Source organism: Perna viridis, chromosome 3 (assembly GCF_037379345.1).
Source record: "Perna viridis isolate PV_CMFRI_1.1 ecotype Kerala chromosome 3, ASM3737934v1, whole genome shotgun sequence".
In the NCBI taxonomy this organism is placed as follows: Eukaryota; Metazoa; Mollusca; class Bivalvia; order Mytilida; family Mytilidae; genus Perna; species Perna viridis.
Genome location: NC_142447.1, coordinates 49,962,546 through 49,990,508, shown reverse-complemented (window position 1 = coordinate 49,990,508; position 27,963 = coordinate 49,962,546). Strand labels below are relative to the sequence as shown.

Below are 27,963 nucleotides of genomic sequence, written 5' to 3'. Positions count from 1 at the left end.
CGACAAAAGTTGATTAAAGTTGGCATAATTGTCTCTTAGGGTATCTTGCAGAATGTTTGAACTTCACTTTTTCATTGGTCGAAAAACATAGCCGTCGTTACTAAAAAAGAACATATGGGTCATTTGTTTTGCTATTTCTTCCTAAACTATAGAATAATAATGTTAGAATAATAAAGTTGGAAACTACTCATAAGATAAACATTAAATTCTTAATTTACTGGCAGTATTGAAATGTTTTTAGGCAGGTTTTTTTTTTCAAAATGACTGCCATTTTGCGACCATTTTCCCCATCTGATCGGATTCCAATGATTTTTGGTTTCTTTATGAAACATGGTATTCTTAGTTGATTAGAGATAACGAAAGTTTTTTTTCTGGGCGGCCATTTTCCCTACGATATTTGGTTAATATTGTAAACATAGTATCTTGAGTTGAATGGTGATGATTACGAAAATATTGTTTAGCCAGTATTTCACTTCACTTTATGTTCTTTATCAACAAATTTGTGCTGGGTTTATGACTTTTGAAACCCGTTGGAATAAAAGGGTATAGGGGGACCTCGGCCCAAATTTTTCAGAGCTAGCTCTAAAAACGCTTTGAAGGTATTTCCAACATATTACAGTGGCTTAGGTACTCAGTTGAACTTACAGCATTCACCAAAATATACTCTTTTTCAACAATTTTTTGTCAAACATGGTTACAAAGCATGAAACCAGCAATTACTTTGTGAATATGGTATAGTTTGACATGTGGACAATTCAGGCTCTCCAAGAGCCTCGATCTTGTTTAAACACCTTATTTTGTTTAATGATATTTTTTTTAACATCTATGTTGTAAAGACCTCCTCTTGTTATTTTAAGGTGTCTTCGCCAAAATTGGACCATCCGTTTGCCTCACTGTTGTAGCAAAGAATTCTATCTTGACTAAAATTTAACCATCAACAGACCTCACTGAGGTCGCAAAGCATTCCGTCTTGACCAAAATTTGACCATCGATAGACTTCATTTAGGTTGCAAAGTATTCTATCTTGACCACAATTGGACCATCGATAGGCCTCACTGAGGTTGCAAAGGATTCCATCATTACACAGAAGTTATTGGCATTTTCTAAATATGATTCCCAACTCCATGTTTTAGAAATCTATTACTGTTCTATGAAAATATAGATACCAAAAGAATGGTTTAATTATATATACCAATTTAAGGCTTAGTTTCAAGCTAGTTTATGAGTACATGATTTATAGCTTTAATTACAAAATATTACCCACCCCCTCCCCCCCAAAAAAAGAGAAAAAATCCAACTCACCAAAATTTCCATCGAAAGTCCTCGAATTTGGAGATGTTCACTGGACAGTATAGATCAGCAACCCCCTTTGGGATTTTTTGCAGTCAGGCATGCATAGTTTTAAAGCACGGTATTATGAAACAAAAATACAATCATTTACCAAAAATATATAAGTGCAGCTTGAACTTTTAGGCGAAAACACATGACGACAATCTTTATTTTTCTGGCTTTATGAACGTTTTATTTACATGAGAAAATTGAATTATATATTGGCAACAAACAGACTATTCAACTTAGATCAGAGGTACATATAAATAGTAAGCTATCAAAGATATGTAAGAAAAATAAACTTAACTGTATTCCAATCATTTAAAATATTAACACGTTTATAAGATTACAATTACTAATTAACACATTTATAAGATTACAATTACTAATTAAAACGTTTATAAGATTACAATTACAAAATTTACAAAGTTTATTATCTTATTAGAATTTGGTGCCTGTTGATAGAAAAGTTACAGATTTGTTGTGGTCTTGTTTAAAGTTAAGCTCAGTCCTGTTTCTGTAGACAAATGTCATGAATGACCATCATTGTGTCCTTACTGAGATATAGAATGTCCCAACATCATTTATACATAAAATATGTTCTGAATATTATCATATAGTTTACAGACGACGCTTTATAATTATTGTAAATAAAGTGATTTAGAAGGGGTCTATATGTATATCTTTTAATCCAAATAATTGATAGGAAATTTAAGATTTAACAATGTTCTAATCTACGACAAAATATCAAAGACATAACAAATCAAGAACAAAGAAAATACAGCAACTTGAAATTTAATTTTACATTGGTTTGTAAGTTTGGGAGTAACAAGTGTTGTGGTAGGACTGCAGACCCTCTTTGACAGTTTTACGTATAAAAGTTAAAAGTTTTGAAAGAGGTTTGGTGGTTCATTTTGCAGATCCAGCTATGAAACGTTGTTTGTTTGGATTCTTGTGGAGTTTAGGAATCCAGTACATAGACGGTAAATCACAATCATCGTCCTTGGTAGAGAGACCAAAAGAGGATAGCACAGATTTATGGTTTTTCAAAATCTCTCTTCTTTGCAGAGTGTGGTAGCAGTATAGGTCTTATTACTGCTATTATTTTCTACGTCTACCTCTGATAATAAACATTGGATGTAAAACGTTTTGCAGACAAAAACAATGTTGTTTTGGGCTTTGTCTGCTGGTACGACAACATACTTTTCATGTATAGTAGACAATGTTTTTGCTACATTGGGGTCTTTGAAAACCGATGTAGCTTTGGCACCCACTTAAAACTTTCATTCGTTTCAGGATTAAAGACCTCACAGCTTTTAACCACGCTGACAGAATCAATGTCTTCTTGTTCTCGTTTTATCCATTTTTTTTTTGCATAGTCTCGACGGCAGCAATAAGCACTTTGAAGTTATAATTTCAATTTATGGAGCGTGGTTCACGGTACTTGGGACTTTTAGAAAGGATATTACGCAGAGATTCGTTTTCGATGATGGTTAAATTTCCCGTAACGACGTGAACAGAAGAACCATATTTGAATGGAGAGTTTTTGCAAGAACAGTCAGGTGGTTTAGCCTTGAAGTCCTCAATCTCGAGGTTCTGCAATAACCTTTTTATAATTGAAAATTTTGGATGCAATGGGTGAAGTATAGGAATATAAAATAATTGGTATGGATTTGTCTTCGAAATATGGGGGAATTTTGTTGGTAACGTTTTTGTGATGGAGAATGTTAGCCAAATTAATTGCATCTATACCTTTGTTGACAAACGGTAATGGAATAAATGATCGTTTTTCTTTATCTTGACTTTTCACATAAACTGGTTTAAAGAGTCTGTAGAAACCAACATCCAAAATGATGGCAACAAGTCTGTATAATGATGAAGTGGGGTCAGAAATAGGAATGTCAAGACTTGTTTTGTACAGGGAGTGTAGTAGAGTGAGAGGTATAGAATAAAGTTCGGTTCTAATGTGATGAAGTCCAAGAGGTTTTTGTATGAAAGGAAGGAGACCATCTACGAAGACTTCATGTAAATTAGGTGACGTATAGTGGCGATGACCATGACTCCTTTCCCGTCTATGATTTTTGTTAAATAAATTCATCACATTTATGCTATTGTTATATTGGCTTGAAAGGTTTCCTATAGAACTGATATTTCAAATGTCGATGAATGATCTTTATTCAAAAATCATGGTTCAAACCCAATTATTCGCCCAAGGAAGAAGGATGGAGTCAATAAGTGCAAATATAAAAAAGGATGTTGAGTTCAAATAATATAAATAAGATAAACAAAATAATAACAAATAGAATAACGGTATTCTGTTGTCCAAATATTTGTTGGGTAAGGTCAATGAGTGCAACAAATAATCAAATTTGTTAGATGGTTAAGTGAAAGATCGTTACATTCCAATATCACTTTCATCTTACCCTAAATTAAAAGAACTTGTTGTTGTGGTTTATAAGTGCAAAATACTTTCATAGAAAAGGAAGGTTACTACAAATCAAAGGTTAGAACTGTAAATAACAATAAGCAATCGTGAAATATCATACTGAAAACCCTGATTCCTATATCAAGTGATAGGTCTGAAAACCTATATCAAATTATAGGTCTGAACATGTACATTACAAGGATTTTACAGGAAGGAAAGGGATTTTCGGTTTGCTTTATGTGAAAAATATATTGAGATACTAGTTATTTATGTCATTTGTATAAAAGTCTATCTTTTTTCAGATATTTCATTAAACTTAAAGCATGTTTAGGTAGGCGAAATGAAAATATCATAATTGAAAACTTCAACAGATTATTTAAACAAAATTAATACATTAACAAGATAAAAGAAATAAATCTGCTAAAAGATGATACGGAAAGATTACTCTTATATCATAGAGTGCACACAAAGGATATAAAGACTTTACATGTAGAGGGATTTACTATAATGTGATTTACACGGAGAAGCATTTACTGATGAAATGATTATTCATACTCAATGGATGATGACAAAAAAGTTAAAAGATTCTTAATGCTACCGAACATTCATAAATTAGTATAAATAACAGAAAAAAATGAAAACTGAAATGTATTTTATAAATGAAACACCAGCACTGGACAACTAATTACGTTGCTATTGAAAAGTTTGTCAAAACAAGACACAATGACAAATCTATCGGTTTACTTAAACATTCATCTTTATTTATCAGTAAATGGGAAAATCTCCCAAAATTTATACAGTCATATGTATGTACAGCTTTGATAAAACATGTATATTCACATTATTGATTAATCTTGAGAAGGACACCTACATTTATTTGATTTATTAATATTACGTACGACCCTTTATTCCTGGAAGATTCATTCGTGAATTCTCGATTAACTTCATGTAGTAGTATGACTTTCGGATCTATTTATGATTTTTTTATAACTATCCATTTAAAATATTCACTCGATCTTTTAACTTATTAGGATCAATATGTAGTATAGTACAAACTTTAAAACATGGATGATGACCTTTCCGGTTTAAGTTTTACAATTCGTTGATCAGCTGTGATGTTATTACCCCGTAACAGTGATACTTCCAACGTATGCAGTAAGTAGCATGATGAATTACGGACATGGCAACACCGCCTGCACAAAGTCCAGCGCCCTAGACCACTCGGCCATCTAGGCTATATAAAAGCTATATTTCGCTGGCCGGGTCATTCCTCCTCGTAGGATTAATCTAGGGCTGCAACTTAGTACGCGATGTATGGTAGTACGGGACAGTTCATTTTAAATGTTATTATGTAGGATAGAGGATCAAATTAATGATGCATGTCACAACAAATCAATATTATACTACCATACATCGATTCAATGAGAAGTAGTAGTCAAATCCAACATGGCGGCCTGTTTACCTTGTAGGTTTTTAGTCTATGGCAATATATACAGCAAAATGTAAAAAAAATCATTAGAACAGCATTTTAGTACAACTGTTGCCCATTTAATTGATGTAACTCATGACGTCAAGTCCCTGTGCTATAAACAGCTAATCTGGAATTAATTTGCGCAGGTTTTCTAGTTCTTCTTTTGTATTTGTCGGCAGTTTGTGTTCAGCAAGAATTCTTTCCACATGCTGCTTTATATCCTTCATAATAAAATAAACAAAACAAATATGTCAGCGCATAAGTTTCTTCAAAGTGTATATAAGCATAAAACAAGTTTAAAGGAAATGCAATGTGGGTAACTGATTTTCTGTATTACAGCATATAGTGCTGTAATAATGACTGTTCGACATGAACATTTAAATGAAGAAAAGAACTTAAGGTGCATATCTTGAATATGTATCTAAACACTGTGAAAAGTGTGAATAACATTAAATACTGTTTGAGGTAAAAATTAAAGTGAGTACAGTGAAAAACATGGAGAGAGACACAAATGCTAACAATATACAGAAAAAAAATTAAATTGAAAAGGTGCACTTTTTCCTTATGTATATACAACACTGTGTAATGTTTGGACAGCATTGATTTGATACTTTTTAGTTACAGATTACACAAAGTAGGTATCGATCCCCTAACTCTGACGAGCGGACGGTGGTTACTACACCTGCTTTCACCTATGGCGACGCGAGTAAAAAGTATATATTTATAAATTAAGACAAGAAATAAAAGAAAACGTCTAAATGGTTATCTCATTACTGCGAACAGACCATGAGTGTTTTAGTGAGTATCGTATCGTTTCATTTGAACTGGACAATAGTATTATTTTAGTGACATTCTAAAGAGTTGACCCGATGGTTAGATGTTTAATATTAATGGTTTTAAGAAGTCTCATATATATAAAGGCACAATTTACAGGTTAATGGTTCTCTTATAACAAAGTCACCTTGTCACATTTGTTTACACTTGGTAACGGTCAAAAAGAGAACAATATTTATTTTATGTTCAGAAAGAATTATCTGAATGGTTGAATTTAAAGGATAGCTTCAAGTAGATGGGTCTACTCACATTCTAGCCTTTTTAACATTCTTTACTTGCTTGTTAACTGACTAACTTACTTTTAGAGCTTTTTCCGTTTCCTTTTCATCAACTGAAAAATGAAAAAAAAAAATAACAACAAATTAAAACGTACGGACAAGTAAAGTGTTTTGTATAATATGCATGTAATTTGTTATCTTTTAATCCAATAATCCCATAAAGATTTATCATGAAGTTATATATGTATAAAGAAAAAAAACAAAGCCAAACTATCGTTCGTTTCTGTTACGTTATGTTAGATATATTGAGTAAAACCTATGACTTGCTACCTTTTGTCGTGCTGTCACTGTCATATTCAGCGCCGATTTCTAGAAAAAAAATTAAGCTGAAGCTAGTAAATCAAACAACATAGAATTAATGTATGCTAAAATGAAACCCAAAAAAGCTCGTGATACAGTTTATAGTTCTCCATAGCGGAAAACAATTTTATAGAAAGTAAACGGTAGTATTATCAAAAATAAGAAAACTAAATCACCGGATTTGAACGATACAAATTTTGGCCAATACTTTTTATAGATATGATTGAATGCTAATATCATGATTTGAAAATAAAACGTGTTTGTGTGACGTCAACTACAAAAGTTTGAAATCAATATTATATTTACAAAATCAACATATCATACTATTACTACATGTGCCCCCTTTCCGTAATGGGTTCGTGCGAATCGAATTAAATAGATATATGTCAATGAAATAATAAACAAAAAAAAAACGATCCATATATGGGGATGTAGAGGTGACAAAGAGAAAATAAATCCCCATTGAATATGTTCCAATTTGAAATAATAATAAAAAATAAATTCACACAAGGAAACATAAAACAAATCCAATATACTTACTTTGTTTCTGTTTATTTCGAATAAGACGAACAAGCAAGACGACTATCACAATAGCAGAAAGGACTGAAACTATGGCTACTATAATAATAAGTGTGGTCATATCAGGTGTGTTTTGTGATTGGACCTCAAATGAAGCTTGAGCCGCTGAAATTCCAAAACAACTTAAATCATATATCAATACATTTCTCATCATGTCTACGATATATGATACATACATATATACGTTCCATGATATAGACAATAATTAACTGATACATACAATGTAAGAACGAATGTGTTGGTTAATGGATTAAGTCAAGGACTGCAAGTTTATAACACAGTAACATCAAGACTGTCTATCAATGATTTGTATCAACACAACAGGTTAGATAATAATTGTACAGTTCTGGGCGAGCATAATCAGTTGCTTGAAATACATCCATTGAGAATCAATTTTAGCGACTTCATACATAATGAAATTTCCAACAATAAAATACCTTTTGTGGAAACAACAATTGGGCTTGTGTAAGAGCTGTTACCAATCACATTCATTGAAAGTACTCTCAGCTCATATGATTTACCAGGATGTAAAGAGTTGTTAATGGTACATCTGTGTGTTGAGTATGAAGTTGTAGCAAAAGATCGTTCATGGATTTGTATCTCCCATGCATTTTTAAATTCCTGGCGATATTCTATAACAAAGGATTGTCTATAACCACCATCATCACCATTGATCCATTCTAGGTCTATGGCTTCTGTAGACGCTTTTATAGAACGTACACTTTTTGGGGGTGATGGAGGTCCTGAATGTTAACAAAATAATTACTTAGATTATATTGTTAAGTATTCATCGCGTAGTGAAGTAGTCAAGTGATTTTCTAAGATCTACTCAAATAAGGGGCGAGAAAACTGAACATGTTTTAGTTTATGGGTATGAAATACATAAGGTTTGGTATAATCTGCAAATAAAAAGAAAACATTGAATAGCATTAAAGCACACGATTCCGTCATAAATAGTATACATTTTTTTAATTTTCATAACATACGTCACTAACCACCCGCTTCTTCATTAAATTTTGAATTATCCGCCTTTTGTGTATCTTTTTTGCGAGTGTTTGAGACTTCTGTGTGATCTTTTGTTTCGCTTATATTAGATTTTTATGTGTAATCCGTTCTATTCGGTTCGCTACATTGAGCTTGTGGTCGTCTTGGTTTCATGTGTTCACGTTTAGGACACGTTTTTCCTTTATTTTAACGTATTTGAATCACCCCACTACTGCCGCTTTGGATTGTTTTTGCCAATAATTATAACAATATATGTAGACTTTTCTTCTTACTAGACAAAGGTGTAGTTTTTGTTAGGTCACTGTTCTGGTGAGTAAATATTCCATCTTCATTACTGAAACAAACAGATAAAATTCATTATATTATCTAAACAGAATAAGAAATTGCATGATTTAACGTCAAGTTCGTATTCATTGAAACTTTGATTTATCGATCATGTCGAAATTTATTCTTTTTTTTTTTTTTGGTAAATTCTTATGAATGCATTATAATCTTGTACCACACATGCATTTACACATCACCTGAAAAGTGCTGAAAGAACATATCTTACAAATATCCGTTGTTTTGAACATAACTAAGTGGCCGACATCTATTGTAATAATTGTTTCTATTCTCGGGTATAATGTTTGTGTTGTTTATCCAGGCACAATGTGGATCTCTTACACAAGAATCAATCCATAAGTATTTATCACAGTTCATAATACTAATCTGCTGTATGGAATGATCAGTTCCTACATACACATAGTCTCCCTTCATTAAAAATAAGATACATTTATCGAATTAATTTCGTTACCAATAATTGTATATTTGAAAGGAAAAGAAAGCAAAAATTGACTGCATTCAAACATAGTACATATATAGTCTTACCAGTGAAAAATGTAAGAAATTGTATAAGAAACCCTTAATTAGTTAAAAATGTAAACTGTTTATTTCAGAATAATGCATTGCATCAAATCAGTAGTGATCGTTATCATATAGCAGGACAAATAAGTTTAAAAAGATACAATATATTTTATATGATAATTGGAGTCAACAGTAAAACACATACGTATTGCCGGAGTGCCCACAAAACAGGGGGTTGATCTGACTGTTTCACAACGGAAAAATTACTAACTGAATACATAGTGGAATCTTTCAGGAATAATTTGTAGATCTTTCCTTGGTCTGTAAATAAATGAAAAGAGATAATTGCAACATAGAAAACTAGGATCTAAAAATGTCTGACGTTACCTGCTAACTTTTGCACTATTTGTACTCTTATCAAAATTATTAGAATAAATTTACAATTTACAAACAATAAAATGAAACCTACTTGATGCTGCATAAAAGACAAGTTCTGACATATTCTCATGTATTTCTAACTTTTGTAACACCTCTTGTTCCATGATAAACAAAGGTCTGCCGGTCTGTGAACTGATTGTGTCATCCATTAGGGGTTTGTCGGCAATGAATTGTAGAATGTCATCTGAGAGGTTTAATGAATCATCCACACACTATTACAATAAATAAAGTGCATTGATAAATTTTAATAGAATATCTCTCAATACATGGAAATCGATGTTGACTTCTTACCTTCCTTATATGATAATTATAAATCTACAACCAATTAAAACACAATCATGGGGTATTTTTAACAAATGTGGTTCAGCACCAAGTCTAGGAAGATTTTCAATGTTTTGGATAATTCAAGATTTAGCTTTTAGATTTTTCAAAATATGTCACCAGAAAATGACTTTAATTACAACACTTATTTATACTGCTCATTTTGCGTCTTGTACGTTCTGATATAGTTGTCTTTCTTAGTTTACTTCCATGTTTAATGAATGACTTGATATTTGACAAAAATATATCAGCTTAGAGAGACGTGAATGAACCGATTCTCCAGCCGAATTGTGGTGTATAGTGTGTGCATAAATTAAAAAAATAAACAAGATTTCATGATTTTAGGATTTTTGTTTTGGAAACTCTAAGCTTGATTTGATTGCTGATACCCGTTACAATGGGTAATTCACGATCATGTTCCTGAAGGTTGTAAGTTTTTTTTTCTTCCGAGTAACTTATAAAATCGTCTCACTGTCAAGTGAGAGTAATTTATGGTAAATATTGCAGTCTTGATTGTGTTCAGATTATATTTTGAATTATTCAATCTAAAATTTGAGAAGCAATAAGAATTAACTTATTAATGAACATCTGAGGAAGAAACATAGAAATACTACACATATGCTTACGAAAATGTCGATAAATATTGGATTCAAGGTGTTGATCTGTCGGGTTTATCTGACAATATTCAATTTTTATGTATTGTTCGGTTTGTAAAATATAGACGACCTTGTATTTCGGAATGAATGACACAAGCAAAAAACAGATATCACTAGTAGGGTTACTTAACCTGACCAGGTCGTGGAGAAAGATTCGTGTCTGTTGGTTGCCAGAAGGAGTCACTAGTCGGTTGATGTTTATATTTTCCATTAAATGCTGCTTTAATATCAGTTATGGAGAACGCACAAATTGCAGAATCAGATACACCTGAATTTCTAAAACCAAATATACGGTATTGTCATAATTTCTGGAATATTCGTAAAAACACATTTTAGTGCTTAATACCGATCAGCTCTATACATTTAATTAGGAAAAATGGTTCAATTATATGCATTTTAGTTACAAATGTTGCTTGCAGCAATTATCAAAGATATCAATTACAACGATCTGTAAAATTAAATTACATTTTGCTGTAGGTTATCTCCCTTAGACTTCTTTGGGAAAAAAACAATTAATACTATAATATACGTACATGAGTTAATTGAGTTGATATTGAGAAATATGTCATGTCTTTAAAAGCTTACCCAGATGTAAACAGTCCATAAAATGTTATTCCATCTACTGTTTGCACATCCTCTAACAAATATCAAAACATAACTCAGTCAACTATCAATTGTATTGTCCATTAGCAAATAAATAGGAATAAATAGGTAGCATTTTATACTTTCTTTCTTTGGCAGCAAAGTCCCTTGTACTTCAATGTCATAGTAATTAAATTTGTAAGCGTAAAGTTGTAGTAAAAATTATTTTCATTGCGTTGTCAATCTAAAGATTGCATACCTATTATGTCAAAATATGATGGATACTTTCCTGGTATAACGCAACTGAGCCTTGCCTTTTGGTAAGAGGTCCATTTGTTTCGCAACTGAGTATTACCCCCAACGTCTTTCTGAAAATCATAGGTAACAAATCATTTGCTACTTCTTAATAAATGATATACAAAAAAAACCTTTAAGTACTATTTCATAACAATTTCACACACTGTCCAACGCTGATTCATGTTGAGGCAAAAACCACAAAAAAAAAACAGCTATACATTCACAGAACGATCATCTTTCTTTAATTAAAATCTGTTATTTTGGGAAAGCCATACGTTCATCTCCCACTACAATCAATTTAATCAAACCGATTCAAGAACGGTAACTCTTACATTTCCAAAGTTCTAATTTCATGCAGGAGCCAAATGAAAAACTAAGACCGGCCTTGTGATCAGTAACCGCAACTAAGAAATAAAAGTTGGTGTTTTTGAGATGCATGAATCATATCCTGTCTGATTGATATTAAGACTGTTACTTGATATGATCGAATTTTGAGGGTACTTTGTGAGAGGCAGACATTTTATTAAAACATAATTACATTTTAAGTTAAAGAATAATCAAGGGAACCAAGGTTATAGCGGTAATCAACAGAATGTCATCCATGGACAAGGACCAGACATGGAAAACAGACATACACAACAAAGGACATGATGTACTAAAATCATACATACAAAGTAAAAAAAGCAAATGAGCAACTCGAACTCCACTAAAAACTGGGAGCATAGACCAGGTGCACCGGTAGGGTAATATGTAACCCGCCGAGTTGCTCATAAAAATTCATCCGGGGTAGAGGAAAGAGGAAAGGAAACTATGACACGTTGAATAAATGAAGATAATTTTGGAAAATAATAGTTAATCTGCTGCAATATTCGTTAATGGAAAAAATCTGGCGGTTTATGTGTTAAGACATTTCAAATGCATAAATACTTATAGCTGTTAAGTATGATACATTTACCTTGCAAACCTTAGCCACTCGTGAATATATCCGTTCACTTCTAGGATCTACTTCAATGGCCTTTTCTCGGAAAAAGAACAAAATCTCATCTTCGAGATCAAATGAACCAACGAACTGAGGTTCTGGATATAAAAAATACAATAATATTATGATATTTGCAATTCGGAAACGTTAAACATTTTCTAAAGTTAATTGTATATCCATTTTGATTTTGTATTTTATTTTTTATTCTTCAATAGTTTTTACGTGGTTTTTTATTCATTTTGGTGAGATTCCTAAGAAGACTTATTCAAAACAATCATATATAGCTTTTTGGCAAATATTCTTCTTTTAAATCTTCGAATAATAATTTAAGAAAATCATATGTTGATATAAAATACAAATAAAGAAAAATATTACTTGCCTTGCAGCCATTTAATACTGTCTACCCCTTTCATGTACTCGTTAGCACTACCATAAACAAGGCGTTGTATGGTTTTATCATTATAGTAGATTGAGCCATAGTACATATAATACTTGCCATCAGTAGATTCTTAAATGTATCAATACTAGTCAGTTATAAGTGGACAAACATTAAGTATTTAAACAAAAATAGAATGATCGGACAACTTTATCATAGTGGACTTTCTTAAATATGCAGTAAAGTCATTTTCTACCATTAACTTTTTCTTGGGAAACGAAATTATATTCATTATTTTGTCATCGCAAATGGTAGAAATTAGATTTATACAAAAATGACTATAAATGATTCAACTTGATATTTACGTGTATATATAATCGAACCAAGATGTCCAAATCTGTATGAGTTTTTAAGATTATGTATATAATTTGTATATAATTGGGTTTTTTTTAATTCATGTAAACTTATATCCAAACAATATACATATGAGAAACACTAAGATAAGCACTTATTACTGAATTGAACAAATAATGAAAAATCGTTAAAAATATTAAACTTAAATAATTTTTAATGGAATTGTTTATATGGTTCATTGTCGTATATTAATATATAACTTATCAATTTAACAAACTCACCAACATAAACACTGGTAAAATTATGAAATGGATCATTAGAACATGGAATAGCCTTATTATTTGTTTCTGTGTAAGAACCATCTGTGATATTGAACTCATATCCTGTTGGACTATCACCGTTGGTTCCACAGACAAGAAATATACTCTCTGATATTTTACTGAGGATTCTAAAATGATTCTGGCAGTATGGTGTCTAAAAGAAGTAATATGTTTAAGTTCATAACAGCATGCAAAATTCACTACGAGTTTTCGGAAATTTAGAACTTAGTTCGTTGTCTTTTTTCTGTTAAAATGATTTTCTCTATCATCTCTGTCATCAACGAAATTTTAAGGTTTAATCAATACTTTTCTAGAGACTGATACGAAAGTCATCATAGCGTAAACGTTTAAGCATTTTATCAATGCGTAAACTTTGAATCACTAGGAATAAGATTTCAGTCGTTCAGAAAGTTTATTGAAAATGCTATTTGGCCTACGTGAAAATCGTAAAACCAAAGTAAATACAGTAACGAAGATAAACAGTAATATCTATATTTATTAGAGAGTTTTAGCTTAAGAAGTGAAAATTTAAGTTCTGGTCAGATGGATTCGACTACTATCAAATTCAGGATTTAAGTTCACGTGTTATCAAAACATTAAAAATCAAGTACTATTTCTCATTTCAAGATCCAGTTCTATAGCTTTCTTTCTTAATATTTCTTCTACTTCCGTTCTTCAACAAGAGTACATGTGCAATTATTTTGGCTAGCACCTACCATCACAAAAACGTTACGAATATAATTCCCCCGTATTTTCAAAGAAATACTTCACCTATTGCATCCAAAATTTTCAATTATAAAAGGCTATTGCAGGACCTCGAGATTGAGGACTTTAAGCCTAAATCACCTGATTGTTCTTAATAAAACTCCTTATTCAAATATAGTCCATTCGGTCATGTCATTGAGAGGCGGGAGATTCAAACAGAAAACGAATCTCTCCGTAAGGTTTTTTTCTAAAGATGCCAAGTATCGTAAGCCACGCTTCATAAATTGGAATAATGACTTTAAAATTGTAATGGATGGCGTGGAGGATTATGCAAGAAAATGGATAGGCCGAACACTAGAAGACATTGATTCACCCTCAGAGTTGGTAAAGGCTATGAGGTCTTAAACTTTGAAACGTATGAGAGTTTTAAGTAGGTAAATGATTGTCAATCCTACATCAGACCCCGATGTAGCAAAGCATTGTCTACTATACATGGCGAATGTGTTGTTGTGCAAGCAGACAAAGTACAAAACAACATTGCTGTTGCCTGGAAACTTATTCCATCCAATGTTTATTATCAGAGGAAGACCCAGAAAATAATAGCAGTTATAAGACCTTTACTGCTACCACACTTTCCAAAGAAGATATAGCGGAATACCATAGATCTGTGCTATCCTTTTTTTTTTGGTATTTCTACCAAAGACGATAATTGTGATATACCGTCTAAGGATCTTCTTGAAACGCTCAAATCATTATTTTTCACAGAATACAATAGCATTCAAATCTATGATTTTTCAACTCTGTATACGTCTGTTCCCTTAACTCAGTTTAAATTCAGACTCAAAAACATTAAACTTCGTTGTACTTAAAAAAAGACGAGGTATACTTTTATATAGTCCGAAATTCTCCTGACCCTGCAAACGTCCCCTTTTTTATTTGGATATTGATATGTCGGATTGGGGTCAGAACGATGTGGCATACATAAAGTTGGAAATTCAGCGGTACCACGGAGTACCGCCTTCCAACCGCCTGTAACGACTTTCTAGTTGAAATTGTGCATATCATTCCTACCTACCATGAACTGGTGAATCGTTACATGTACGTTATATCAATCTGAAATACGAGAAACTGCTTGTTCAACGTGTCATAGGTTTCCTTTCCTGTCATGTTCTACATCTTTTTTGGACCTACATCTCGATTAACTAAGATTTATGATAAAAGAGACGACTTTAATTTTAATATTTTTAAAATTTTCCATACCTGTGCTGCAACATCCCTTCATACGCTAGATCAACTGCACGTGATTGAATGCCTGACTCTACTAGGATTTTGACAATATGGTGTTTGTAGAAGTATTATTTTGTCCGTCTGCATAGGTCACAAATTTTGACCTTCAGAAGTATTAGATGCTCTTTTTCCAAAAGTTTTTTTTCATTAGGTTTGGTTTCTGTTTCCATCGCGTAGTGATGAGTTTCACAACATGGCGTTAATGTCATAAACACATTTTCAATAGTTTAAATAATAAAGACAGAATTTGGTGCAGTCTTTTCATAAATAAATGTAATATTCTTTTGACGCTGGTAATAAAAAAAAGAAATTTATGTCTGCTATCTAATTGAGTACTATAGTACTTACAAATGGATATACATTTATTATAATTATTTGTTCAACGTGTCATAGTTTTCCTTTCCTCTTACGTCTACCCCGACCTGACTTTTTATGAGAAACTCGACGATTGTTTCTAGAAAAGCAGAGGACGCTTACCCTACTGGTGCACTTGGTCCATGCTCAAGTTTTTAGTGGAGTCCGCGTTGCTCATTTACTTTTTTTTAACTTTTAAAAGTTAAAAACTTTGTATTAGTTTAGTTACTTTATGTTCTTTGATGGATGTGTTTGTCTGTGTTCCATGTCTGGTTTTTGTCCCTGGATTACATGCATTTGATTTCTGCTAGACTCTTAGTTCCCTTGATTACTCTTGTACTATTTTAAATCATTAAAATTACTGTACACACTACAATTTGTTAAGGACAACTACCATTACTTACCACAGTATGTGACAACCTGCAATTATCAACATTGTCTGAAGATGGTCCTATTTCCGTAGATACCTAACCATATAAAAATAACTCAATTTGAAAAAGAGGAATTTTTTTAATGCGGCCCAATTCGGGTGGTTATTTTAGTAGTTAACAAGTTAAGCAAAATAAATCCAATTTCGTATTACAAGAAAATATTGAAATAACATGTATTTGGGAAGACATTTTCAATAACAAGTTGTCGTTCATCAATGATTTTGTATCTAAATATTATGATCCTTGATGCTTCAGACTAATACGTTTGATATCAATATATAAATTCTACACTTCTCACTCCTAAAAGCATAGATCTGGAAAAAATAATCAATGCAATGACGTGATACTTTTACAGAAAGGAAAATTAATTATAAATACATGATATTTTGGATATTAACTTGCTGAATTATATAATTAGTTATTTTGTTTGAACGTATGTTATACTCTAAATGCCCCGTGCAGGTCCGGGTGTTAAAAGAATAGGCCTGCAGCAGCGCTAAGCTTTTCGTAAAAGGCGACTAAATAGTGCTCAGAACCCTAGCCGGGGGCTAGGGCGCTTTGCCCACAGAGCAACTGGGATGTGTGCCCCAGGTGGTTGAATGGGGCACCCCTGGCATGTTTACATGCTGGGGTTGTCAGGCTATAATACGGAAAACCTGACCGCAAACCATAGCGGTGCACCGTGTTGGGAAAGATGCCACGTTCCTCGCACGTTAAAGAACCCTATTCTCCCGGAGTAGGAACCATAGGCTCCGCCACAGGAGGCTAAATTGCCCGACCCTGCCCACCTCTTCCTATTTCCATTGGCAATCAAAATTTGTCGACCCCATTGTCCTTGTGTCCCATCCCTTTTTCATTTCATCATCATTTCATGTTCATTTTGTCATCAATTTCATGTTCAACAAACAAACAAACCCCAACAAACAAACAAACATACACTCTAAATGGGAAAATGTTAGTGGAGAACATTGACTCTTAAACTCCAGACATTTTTACTGTCAACTTTGAAATAACACATATCATAGCTTCAGAGTTATCATTATTTCGGACATCTGTCACTAACATAAGGATGCTAAGATAAATTTTGGCGCGAAAAGTTTAATTATTTTTTTCCTTATGAAAATCATGCAATATTACATTTGTTAATATTCAACGATTGATCAGTAAAAATTCTCTCTTAAACGACTTGAATTGAAGGAAAAAAGTTTCCAGGATAAAAGTATTGATTATTGTGGGGTTAAGAATTAGTTTTCTGGGTTGAAACTCTTTATGTGATGAGACAATAACATTTAATTGAGCAACTGTTGTTTCAAAAAAGGTTTCGGCTCCTGCTTATGGAGTGTTCATATCACAACTCATACGTAATGGCCAGAGCTTGCCGAAACTACGCAGACTTTTTGTATCGCGCTAGAACTCTAACAAATAGGCTTTTGGAACAGAGTTATGTTGCTACAAGATTGAATTCATCACTACAGAAGTTTTATGGTCGTCATCATGAACTCATGGATCGTTATGGTGTATCCATCAGCACCATGAAAACTGATTTATTCAACGGGTCATAGTTTTCCTTTCCTCGTTTGTCTACCCCGGACTTGACTTTTTATGAGCAACTCGGCGAGTGTTTCTAGAAAAGCAGAGGACGCTTACCCTACCGGTGCACCTGGTCCATGCTCCCAGTTTTTAGTGGAGTCGTCCGAGTTGCTCATTTACTTTTATTACTTTGTATGTATGATTTTAGTTACTTTATGTTCTTTGTTGTGAATGTCTGTTTTTCCATGTCTGGTCTTTGTCCCTGGATTACATTCTTTTGATTACCGCTATAACCTTGGTTCCCTTAATTATTCTTTGATAATGTAACACGTGTGTCATTGGCTAAGTGCACAAGTCCACGAAGATTTATGTTTCTCACGACATGTATTCTACTAACCAATTCAACTGGGACAGATTGTGACACGTCGAATACTGTTATATGATTCCTGCAAATAAAATGAATTATAAATATTCAATGCAAGTAATTTTATCCCATACCAGCAATAAACTCTTGTAGATTTATAATTAAATCAATAAAGAGATCAAACGAATGCAGTTTTGCAGTATAATTAACTATCTGCGTGGATTCTGAACAGTTATTTCATTGGTATTAACGGAGAGTTTAATTGGTATTGATTTAAAATTACTAAACAATGGTTTACTGTCTAACATGTCCAGGTTTTTATTTTCTGAATTCTGACAATTCTGAATGAAAATTCATCACGTTTGTCGTAAAGTTTGGTCAAAAGTTTTATGTTTGTTCGAAAGCTGGTTAATAGTTTTAAAATAATAGTAGATCATGTAATGGTTGTGTGTACGATTAGAAACATTGTAATATACATTAAAAAGCACCATACTGGTTCTTAACAGATCTTTCTCTATAATATAAAACACGTGCAAACTTGTTCATGTATGTGTGCATGTTTTCGATAGTATGAAATAATTTCGAAACGTGTAACGTAACACGACAATGGTTATTTTTATACAATTTAAAAGCGATAGTATAACAAACTTACATGGATCCTGCCACTAGTATCTGACTGACTTTATCAATTTTCAAATTACGGTAATACGAAGGATTTTCAGAGATAACCAAAGCTGAAAAAGAGAACAGATCTATGAAAGAAGAAACTTAAAGGGTAACTTTTAATGCGCCTTAAATTTAGATGAAATGTGAATAGTAGCTGAAATACAACATACATAAAAAGCAAAGAATGCGACGTCCGACACAAATAAAATGCATGGATAGGTTGCTTAAATTTTAATTGGTCTCATAAGATTTTTTTTCATATTCGAAAACTTTCTACATTACAATGGATAGCTGTAATGGAGAAATTAATCGAGGCTAGATATAGTGTAATATTTCTCTTTGAAAACAAGTTCTTTCATTTCACAAAAGGCCATTGAGATATATATATGAACTATTTTTAGCAGATAAAAGATAAAAGTAACACAATTGAACAATATGTTTTTACAATTTCGTTATCATTGACAGAATACTGTAAAACGATACTTAATATAGATGCTGTTTAAAAATAAACTTGATTTTTGTTTAACAAGGAAGTATTGCACTAGGTTTTAAAAGATAATACCTATGTATACGTTTTTGTAAGAAACAGGAAAAATGATCAGAAACATGTCAAAACCCCAGCTATGTGCCATATAACTTAACTCAAGTGTGCTGTTTCTTTCTTTTTTCATTCAATAGAATGATAGAAAAAATTATGTGTTTTGACAGAGTTATCTGCTCTTGAAATCTTCATTTGTCAGTGTATTTCAAAGAAATTATTATTAAATTTACCACAATTATATGGCAAATTCTGCCTTTTTTCCTTGATTATAATGGTGAAAATAGTCAAATTAAGCTCTCAAAACAAGTGGATTTTTCATACCACGTTTCATTCACTGCCTAATCCTTACACAGGCTGACACTTAGGCCGTTACAAACATCGTTTTATAAAGCAGTAGTTGATATTTGTGCACACCTTTGAAAAAATCACCATATAAGCAACTTTTAGACATTCTTATACCTGGTATTGTTACATTAAACTTCATTACTACGGTGTCCTTGTCGACACAGTCGTAAATTCCTCGATCTTCCATTTGAATATTTATGATTTTTAATTTGGATCCTTCTTTATAAGGATGATCTTTTGCTACATCACTTGAATCTTCATAGATGATTTTGCCATTTGGACATCTCCAACATATGTTTATTGAACTGGTTTGACAATCAAGTTCGATGTTAGATCCAAGAATATGTTTCTCAGTTACTAGAGCCCAAACAGCTTCTGAAAAAAACATTGCATCTATTAATGTGTGATAACGTGTTACTTCATATTCTGTAAAACAACATATTAAAAACGTATTTGACACGTGATATATAGTTATCACGTTTTCTTTCTGTAAATCATCATTGTAACATGTTCCAGAACAGAAATGTTACCATTTGTAATTATACAAATGTCTTACAGTTTATTATACAATTGCCTACTGGTTTGATACAAAAACAACATTTTAGTATGGCTTATTTATGTACAAACTTACCCATGAAAAACAAAGCCAATGATATGCAAATGGCGTAATAAGTCTCCATATTGCCATTTATCTATTCATTTGTAAGCATCTGTGAAAAACTATTAATAGACAAATTATCAATATTCAATAACTGAATTCAAAATATTGAAGGAAAATAAAACTACATAGTGTGTTCTTTTGTTTATCGAAACATAAAATAAAACGAAAACAATAATTAAATATTCAATTTAAAACCAAAGTGTCATAGTGAAAGGTTAAATAAGAGGGATATAATTCAAAGTACAGGGTCAAAACGTGTAAACACGATACAGAAACAGTTTACATAATACAAAAACATATAAATGTTGTGTGAAAATTGTAATTTTGTTCATGCTGTAACAAAAGTAAATGAGCAACTCGGATTCCACTGAAAACCTGGGAACATGGACGAAAAGCAACGGAAGTGTAAGCGTCTTCTGCTTTTCTAAAAACTCCTGCCAAGTTGCCTATAAACAGTCAAGTCCGGGGTAGACAAAAGAGGAATGGAAAACTATAATTCGTTGAACAAATCAGTTTTCATGGTGCATACACCATACAGATGCACGGGTTTATGATGACGACCATAAAACTTCTGTAATGATGACTTCAGTCTTGTAGCAACATAACCCTGTTCCAAAGGCCTAATTGTAAGTTTAGCGAGGCACACATAGTCTTTGGAAGATTTGGAATAATGTATCAGTTGTGATATGAAAACTCCATACGCAGATGCTGATGGGATTTTGCCCAGATGCATGAAAGGAAAATACGAAATGAAAAGTGATTGCGTTTTACACTTTTCACACAAGACATAATTTTCAATAAATCTACATCTATATATATATATAATATTTCATGAAATGAAATGCGTGAAATCATATTACCTGGATCATTAATGCAAAAAAAGTTTGTCTTAATGTGTAAAATATTGTGGATTTAATTGCCAAATTTTATCTAACAGGCCATTTACATTTAGCCGATACCATTACTAAGTCTGCAGCCCCGTGCAGGTCCGGGTGTCAAAAGAATAGACCTGCAGCAGCGCGTAGTTTGTCGTAAAAGGCGACTAAATAGTGCTCAGAACCCTAGTCGGGGGCTAGGGCGCTCTGTCCACAGAGCAACTCGGATGTGTGCCCCCGATGGTGAAATGGGGTACCCCTGGCGTGTTACATGCTGGGGTTATCAGGCTATAATACGGAATACCTGACCGCAAACCATAGTGATGCACCGTGTTGGGAAAGATGTCACGTTCCTCGCACGTTAAAGAACCCTACTGTGGTATTCTCCCGGAGTAGGAACCATAGTGCTCCGCCACAGGAGGCTAAATTGCCCGACCATACCCACCACTCCCTATTTCCAGTGGCAATCAAAATTTGTCGACCCCATTGTCCTTGTATCCCATCCCTTTTTCATTTTATCATCAATTTTATGTTCATCGTCTGAATATAGCTGAAATATTGCTGCTCGGACGCTAAACCCCAACAAACAAAGAAACAAACTAAGTCTGCATTGACAAAAAAAGAAGAAAATATTCTCTTTAGTTTCATTATAGAAAGTATATATTTTCTTTAATCCCACACACAGAGTTTGTTGCGAAAATCCTGTGTACCAATTTGAAATGAAAGTCTTTAAGTTTAGTGTTGTTTGTAATGAAAACTCAAAGAAAAATATGGTTCCTATCTACTATCTACTTGTCAACTAATGCAACCCATTTTTGTTAAATCTTGATGCGATTTCTGATTTTTTTTAAATATATAATGTATTAAAATATTTCCACAGTTGCTTGTCACTTTTCAACTTTCCTACATTATATTTTTTGGTTTCATCAATTTTTGCCTTTACTTGTAGAGATATTTCCAATGTTCTGGAATTGCAGATATTATACCATAGTTTTCAACATTTGTTAAATCATTTTTCTTGATGTTTGAATTAAAACAAATAGGCTGTCTCAAGATTTGTTTATTTCCACCTTCATGAAGTTCCGAGGGCTACTGTTGAATTCCTAGTCCCTCTTTGAGTTTTTAAAATCGTTCCCCAAAATGATTCGATCTTCCCGAGAGGTGCTCTAGACCCTCGGTATTAAAGTAAACAATTTTGTAACCCCCGTACTCTTCGATATTTCTAAATAATTCTTTTCAAGGGGAGTGATTAAGTAGATCAGGAAGCTTCTGTAGAGAAAGCACTTAACATTTGAGAACTTTAGTCCACCATTTTCTTAACTGTAATATTTCTCTGGATTTTGTCTGGTTATCCAACCCAAAGAAATTGAAAAAAGTCTCTAGAGTGGCTTTTGTTATCTTCAATGGTGGGTTAGGTGTTACAGTGAAAACTTGGACTAAAATTGGGAGATTTAAAGTCTTAATGTCAACTGTCCCTCCAACCTATGTAAGGTGCCTTTCTAACCAACAATTCAGAGTGCAGAAAAATAAAAGTGGAGTACAATTTCAGGTGTCATATGTCAACTTGCAGCAATAAGAAAATCAATCAAGTAGGTGTTTCGTAAATATGTTTTTTTTCATTGTTTAGTTAACAAACATGTATACAATTTTAATGTAATGTTAATTTGGAATCTTGTACTTGTATGAAATCATTTCTTGCACATGTCATAACATATACTTAATTGCAACATGTACACGACATTGATATCGAAAATCTATATGCTGTACAAATGTCTCGACAACATTAAAATAAAATACACAGAGAGATCTGGTTCCGAATATTTATTGTATGTATACAAGAAGTATTCAATACCAAAGCTATCGAGATGGAAAGCCAAATCCATCACAAAGAGGTACAACATAAGGAATAAACCTCATTGTTCTAGATATTTTGGAATTTGTAATATTGTAAATTTTGAAAAACAAAATCTGATAACAATCCAGGTAAGACAAGATAAACTTTTTGGTTGGTGAAATACTCTCGGCGACCTTGGGTCCACCTGCATTGGTATCGGTCCTTTGATAATTAAATACAAAAAAATTCAATCATATTATTATTGAACAATTCAATATTCTGTACTTGTTGTTCGAGGAGTAACCTCTTATCAGGCGTATAAGAATCAAATGCATAGGAAGATCTAAATTCAAATATTGATATGAAGTATTCAATACCAAAATTATAGAAATAGGATGACGAATTCGTCATTATCAGAAGGTCCAACCATATGCAATAAAAGGAATGAAACCTCAGTGTATTGGTTTTTTTTTTATTTGAAATACTTCAAATTTTGAATGAACCCTTTGTGTTTAAGGTATATCGGAATATATAATACTACAAATGTTCATATATGACATGAGATATAAATCGGAGTCAGACAAGTTTGCTTACTGTGTTGGTGAATACCTTAGAGAATCTTTGGTCCACCAGCACTGGAAAGTTGGTCTGTGAACTAAATGTATAGTCTTGTTAAAGTCCTTGAACTTTGTAATGAAAGGTAAGTACCGATTAATACCTAAGTGCAAATACAAATAAGGGATATCAAAGAGGGCATATTCATAGTCCAGGTAAAAACACAATTGAGAACATATAAATTGACAAGGACAACAAAAACGAGAAAGGTAAACAAAAGGCCCCTAGAGGACTGAATTGCTTTCCTTGTTAAAGTTCGTCTTTCACGGGCAATAAATGTAACAAGAAGTTGTCCACAACTTTTGACTTAAGAAGTCTTTGGTAGGACTTATCATAAGGGTCATTTCAACAACTGAAAGTTTCTTTCAATCTATCATAGTTTTCAATATATTGACAAAAAACTTTTAAAAAAACTGTTTCAAGTGCAATAACTCTTACAAGGAATATTCTAAAAACTTTTATCCCTGAAGACTTTTGTAGTCCTAATAATAAGGATCGTTTCAGCTATTGAAAGAATTTAGCTAAACCTAACGGTTTTGGAGATACATGCGAAACATTACTGTCTAACAACTATGTTCTATTTTTAGTAACAGCGGCCATTTTTTTATATATCAAAAATCCCAACTCCAGTTCTATGCAGAATACCCCAAGGAACTTTCATACCAAGTTGGGTTACAATTGATCTATTAATGTCAGAGGAGAAGATTTTTGAAACATAAAAATAGCAAACATAAAACGTCAAAAAAAGGCAATTACTCCAACATAACTTAACCGATTAAAACGAACATTTGACCAAAGATAGATCTCATCATGCTGGACACTTTTTCCTTATGTCAGAATGCAGCTAATACTAACGGTTTTGGAGATATATGATAAACATTTCTGTCTGACCCCTATGTTCTATTTTAGTAATGGCGGCCATATTTTTGAACAGATAAAAAAATCCCCACATCAGTTCTATGCAGGATACCAAAAGAAACATTAAATACATAGTTTTGTTTTAGTTGGTCGAGTAGTGTCAGAAGGGAAGATTTTTGAAAGAAATAAATTAAAAATAGCATTAAATCGTTGAATAAGGGCAATCACTCTAACATGGCTTAACAGATTAAATTTGACCACAGATAGACCTTATTATGCCGAACACTTACCCAATGTTGGAATTTGACTAAACCTAACGGTTTAGGAGATATATGCGAAATAGTACTGTCTGACCCCTATGTTATATTTTTAGTAACAGCGGCAATGTTTTTCAACGACTCAATAATCACCAAATCAGTTCTATGCAGAATACCTAGGAACATTCATACCAAGTGTGGATTCAATTGTAGTGTCCGAGGAGGAGATTTTAGAAAGAAATAACTTTAAAAAAACAGCAAAACTCGTTGAAAAAAGGCAATAACTCCAACATTATATAACACCGGATTAAAACCACAGATATATCTCATCACTGAACATTTTTACCCATGTCAGAATTTAGTTAAACCTAACGGTTTTGAGGATATATGCAAAAAAAACTACTGTCTGACCCCTATGTTCTATTATTAGTAACGACGGCCATGTTTTCGACGAATCAAAAATCCTCACATAAGGTTTATGCAAGATGCCACAAGGAACATTCATGCCAAGTTTGGTTCTAATTAGTCAAGTAACTTCAGGGAAAGAGTAATCAAGGGAACCAAGGTTATAGCGGTAACCAAAAGAATGCAATCCGGGGACAAAGACCAGATATGGAAAAAACAGACATACACAACAAAGAACATAAATTAACTAAAATCATACATACAAAGTAACAAAAGTAAATGAGCAACTCGGAATACTCCACCAAAAACTGGGAGCATGGACAAGGTGCACCGGAAGGGTAAGCGTCTTCTGCTTTTCTAGAAACACTCGCCGAGTTTCTCATAAAAAGTCAGGTCCGGGGTAGACAAACGAGGAAAGGAAAACCATGATCCGTTGAATAAATCAGTTTTCATGGTGCAGATGGATACACCATAACGATCCACGAGTTCGTCCACATGATGACAACCATAAAACTTCTGAAGTGATGACTTCAATCTTGTAGCAACATAACATTGTTTCAGAAGCCTATTTGTTAGAGTTCTAGCGCGATACAAAAAGCGTAGTTTCGGCAAGCTCTGGCATAACGAATTCTGAATGAAAAGTCATCACGTTTGTCGTAAACTTTTGGTCAATAGTTTTCCTTTACCATCGATTTCTAAGTGTAGGTCAAGATATGAGGCTGACTTCGCAGTATCTGTAGTATCCTTTATCACAAGTTCTTTGGGATAAATGCGATGTATCAAATCCCCGAAATTAGGATTGTTTAAAGATAATACGTCATCTATATAGCGGAAACTGAGATTGAAGGATCCAGCCAAACGATATTCTTTCTTTTGGATCAGATCAGTTATAAAGTCAGCCTCATAAGAGTGAAGGAATAGGTCAGCAAGTCAAGAAGCACAATTTGTTCCCATTGGGATGCCGACCGTTTGTTGAAAAACAGGTCCATCACACTGCACAAATATGTTATCGATTAAAAATTTCAGCATTTTATAAACATCTTCCTCTGTATATTTGGAAGATGATTTGGCTTTACTTCTTATGAGGAATCTCTACCAAGAACTATATATTTGTATCTAGGTGTACAACCTTTTTTGGAAGAACAACGATGTATGATGTTTTTAAGTCGGGATTTTAACTGAGTATGGGGAATAGAAGCATACAGTGTTGAAAAATCATAGGTTTAAATGCTATTATATTCATATAATAGTCTTGAACTGATTGTCGCCAAAAGATCTTTCGAACTTTTCAGGATCCATATTGAATTAATACCACTTCGGGAGTAACAAGTGTTTTGGTATTACAGCAAACCTTCTTTGACAGTTGTGAGTATAGAAGCAAACAGTTTTGAAAGAGGTTTGGTGGTACAGTTTGCAGATCCAGCTATGGAACGCTGTTTGTATGGATTCTTGTGGAGTTTAGGAATCAAGTACATAGACGGTAAATCACAATCATTGTCCCTGGTGGAGAGACCAAAAGAGGATAGCACAGATTTATAGTTTTCTACAATCTGTTCTTTGGAGAGTGTGGTAGCAGTATAGGTCTTATCACTGCTATTATTTTCTACGTCTACCTCTGATAATAAACATTGTATGTAAAACGTTTTGCAGACAAAAACCATGTTGTTTTGGGCTTTGTCTGCTGGTACGACAACATACTTGTCATGTATAGTAGACAATGTTTTAGCTGATGAAGAGATTTGTATAATTGTTAACGACTTCGACGTACGACAGACGACGACGGACTCCAATTGATGGTAATAGCTCACATGGCCTATGTCCAGGTGAGCTCAAAACTCTTACAAGGATCGCCAGACAACTTTCACCCCTGAAGACTTTTGAAGGCCTTATAATAAGGATCATTTCAGCAAAGAAAGCGTTAGGCTAAACCTAACTGTTTTGGATGTATATGCGAAAAACTACTGTCTGACACCAATGTTCTATATTTAATAACGGCGCCATGTTTATCAGCGGATCAAAAATCCCCACATCAGTTCTAACTAAGCAATATATCCCAAGGAACATTCATACCAAGTTTAATTCTAATTGGTCAAGTAGTGTCAAAGGAGAAATGTTAAATGAAAAATGAAAAAAATGTTAACGACGACGACAAATGACGACGACGGACGACGACAAACGGCAAGTTATGGCAATAGCTCATATGGCTTTTAGAATGGTGTGCTAAAAAAAATACAAAGACAAGGAGGACAACTTCGCCTGCATAGTGAGAACAATTTCCTACAATATGTAGGAGCTATTATAATAAATATTCTATATGCTGAGGCAGTTTTAATATTATCACCTAGAAATGAATAAATAACAATTGAGAAATCAAAGTCAGGTTACTTATTAATGTTCCTCCATTTTCACTTTAAATGTTATCAAGAAAAGTGGGAAAATTATACACATATTTGTAACCTTATTTTCTTATATTAATACTGACGATATTGCTTTATTTTATATGCATGTAAAAGCAAGCACGTATTCTTATTGTATGTGTCATCATGTCTACAATTTCAATTAGTATTACATTAAATAAGACCACATAAGTACATTGCACTTGTGAATGGTGATATAAACATGTACAGGTCTTTGTGTTGATTATATTTACGTGTACACTTTACTGCAGGACATATAAATATAGAACATAAAATTTACCAATTATATAAGTGTAATATCTTACCTGAATTGAATGAGCTAAAAGAGTCAAATCATACTAATGAATAACTACACAAAATACAGACTTAATGTCTTAATAATTCGTTACAGTAGATAATCTGTGTTATATGTTAATGGAGATGAATGAATT

General features: G+C 33.0%; 1 protein-coding gene across 3 annotated transcripts; it reads right to left on the bottom strand.

Moving 5' to 3' along the window:
* Positions 1 to 4,493: 4,493 nt before the first annotated feature.
* LOC148622746 (semaphorin-2A-like) lies at positions 4,494 to 27,963 on the bottom strand. 3 transcript variants are annotated; one of them, XM_088572909.1, is made up of 21 exons: positions 23,590 to 23,706; positions 20,242 to 20,330; positions 19,725 to 19,985; positions 18,711 to 18,792; positions 18,092 to 18,140; positions 16,138 to 16,200; positions 13,349 to 13,541; positions 12,717 to 12,845; positions 12,314 to 12,435; positions 11,321 to 11,429; positions 11,065 to 11,116; positions 10,611 to 10,755; positions 9,534 to 9,714; positions 9,270 to 9,385; positions 8,772 to 8,971; positions 8,494 to 8,555; positions 7,654 to 7,959; positions 7,178 to 7,321; positions 6,608 to 6,646; positions 6,359 to 6,390; positions 4,494 to 5,446 (listed from the first exon to the last, which is right to left on the bottom strand). In XM_088572909.1, the coding sequence occupies exons 2-21, from the start codon at positions 20,288 to 20,290 to the stop codon at positions 5,348 to 5,350; spliced, it is 2,433 nt and encodes an 810-aa protein (XP_088429035.1). In that variant the 5' UTR covers positions 20,291 to 20,330; positions 23,590 to 23,706; the 3' UTR covers positions 4,494 to 5,347. The 3 variants fall into 3 exon arrangements, with proteins under 3 accessions (XP_088429035.1, XP_088429036.1, XP_088429037.1); XM_088572910.1 differs by lacking the exon at positions 23,590 to 23,706 and adding an exon at positions 27,838 to 27,963 and having other exon boundaries at positions 5,198 to 5,446; XM_088572911.1 differs by lacking the exon at positions 6,608 to 6,646 and having other exon boundaries at positions 5,198 to 5,446; positions 23,590 to 23,698.

Bases quoted from the DNA above. Each gene is read 5' to 3' on its own strand.
- LOC148622746 (XM_088572910.1), bottom strand. From the start codon at position 20,290: ATGGAGACTTATTACGCCATTTGCATATCATTGGCTTTGTTTTTCATG. The intron at 8,972-9,269 runs GTATGTGTTTTA...TTTTTAATGAAG, and splicing joins TGTGGGCACTCCGGCAATAC to GGAGACTATGTGTATGTAGG. The intron at 5,447-6,358 runs GTAAGTTAGTCA...TTTATTATGAAG, and splicing joins AAACGGAAAAAGCTCTAAAA to GATATAAAGCAGCATGTGGA.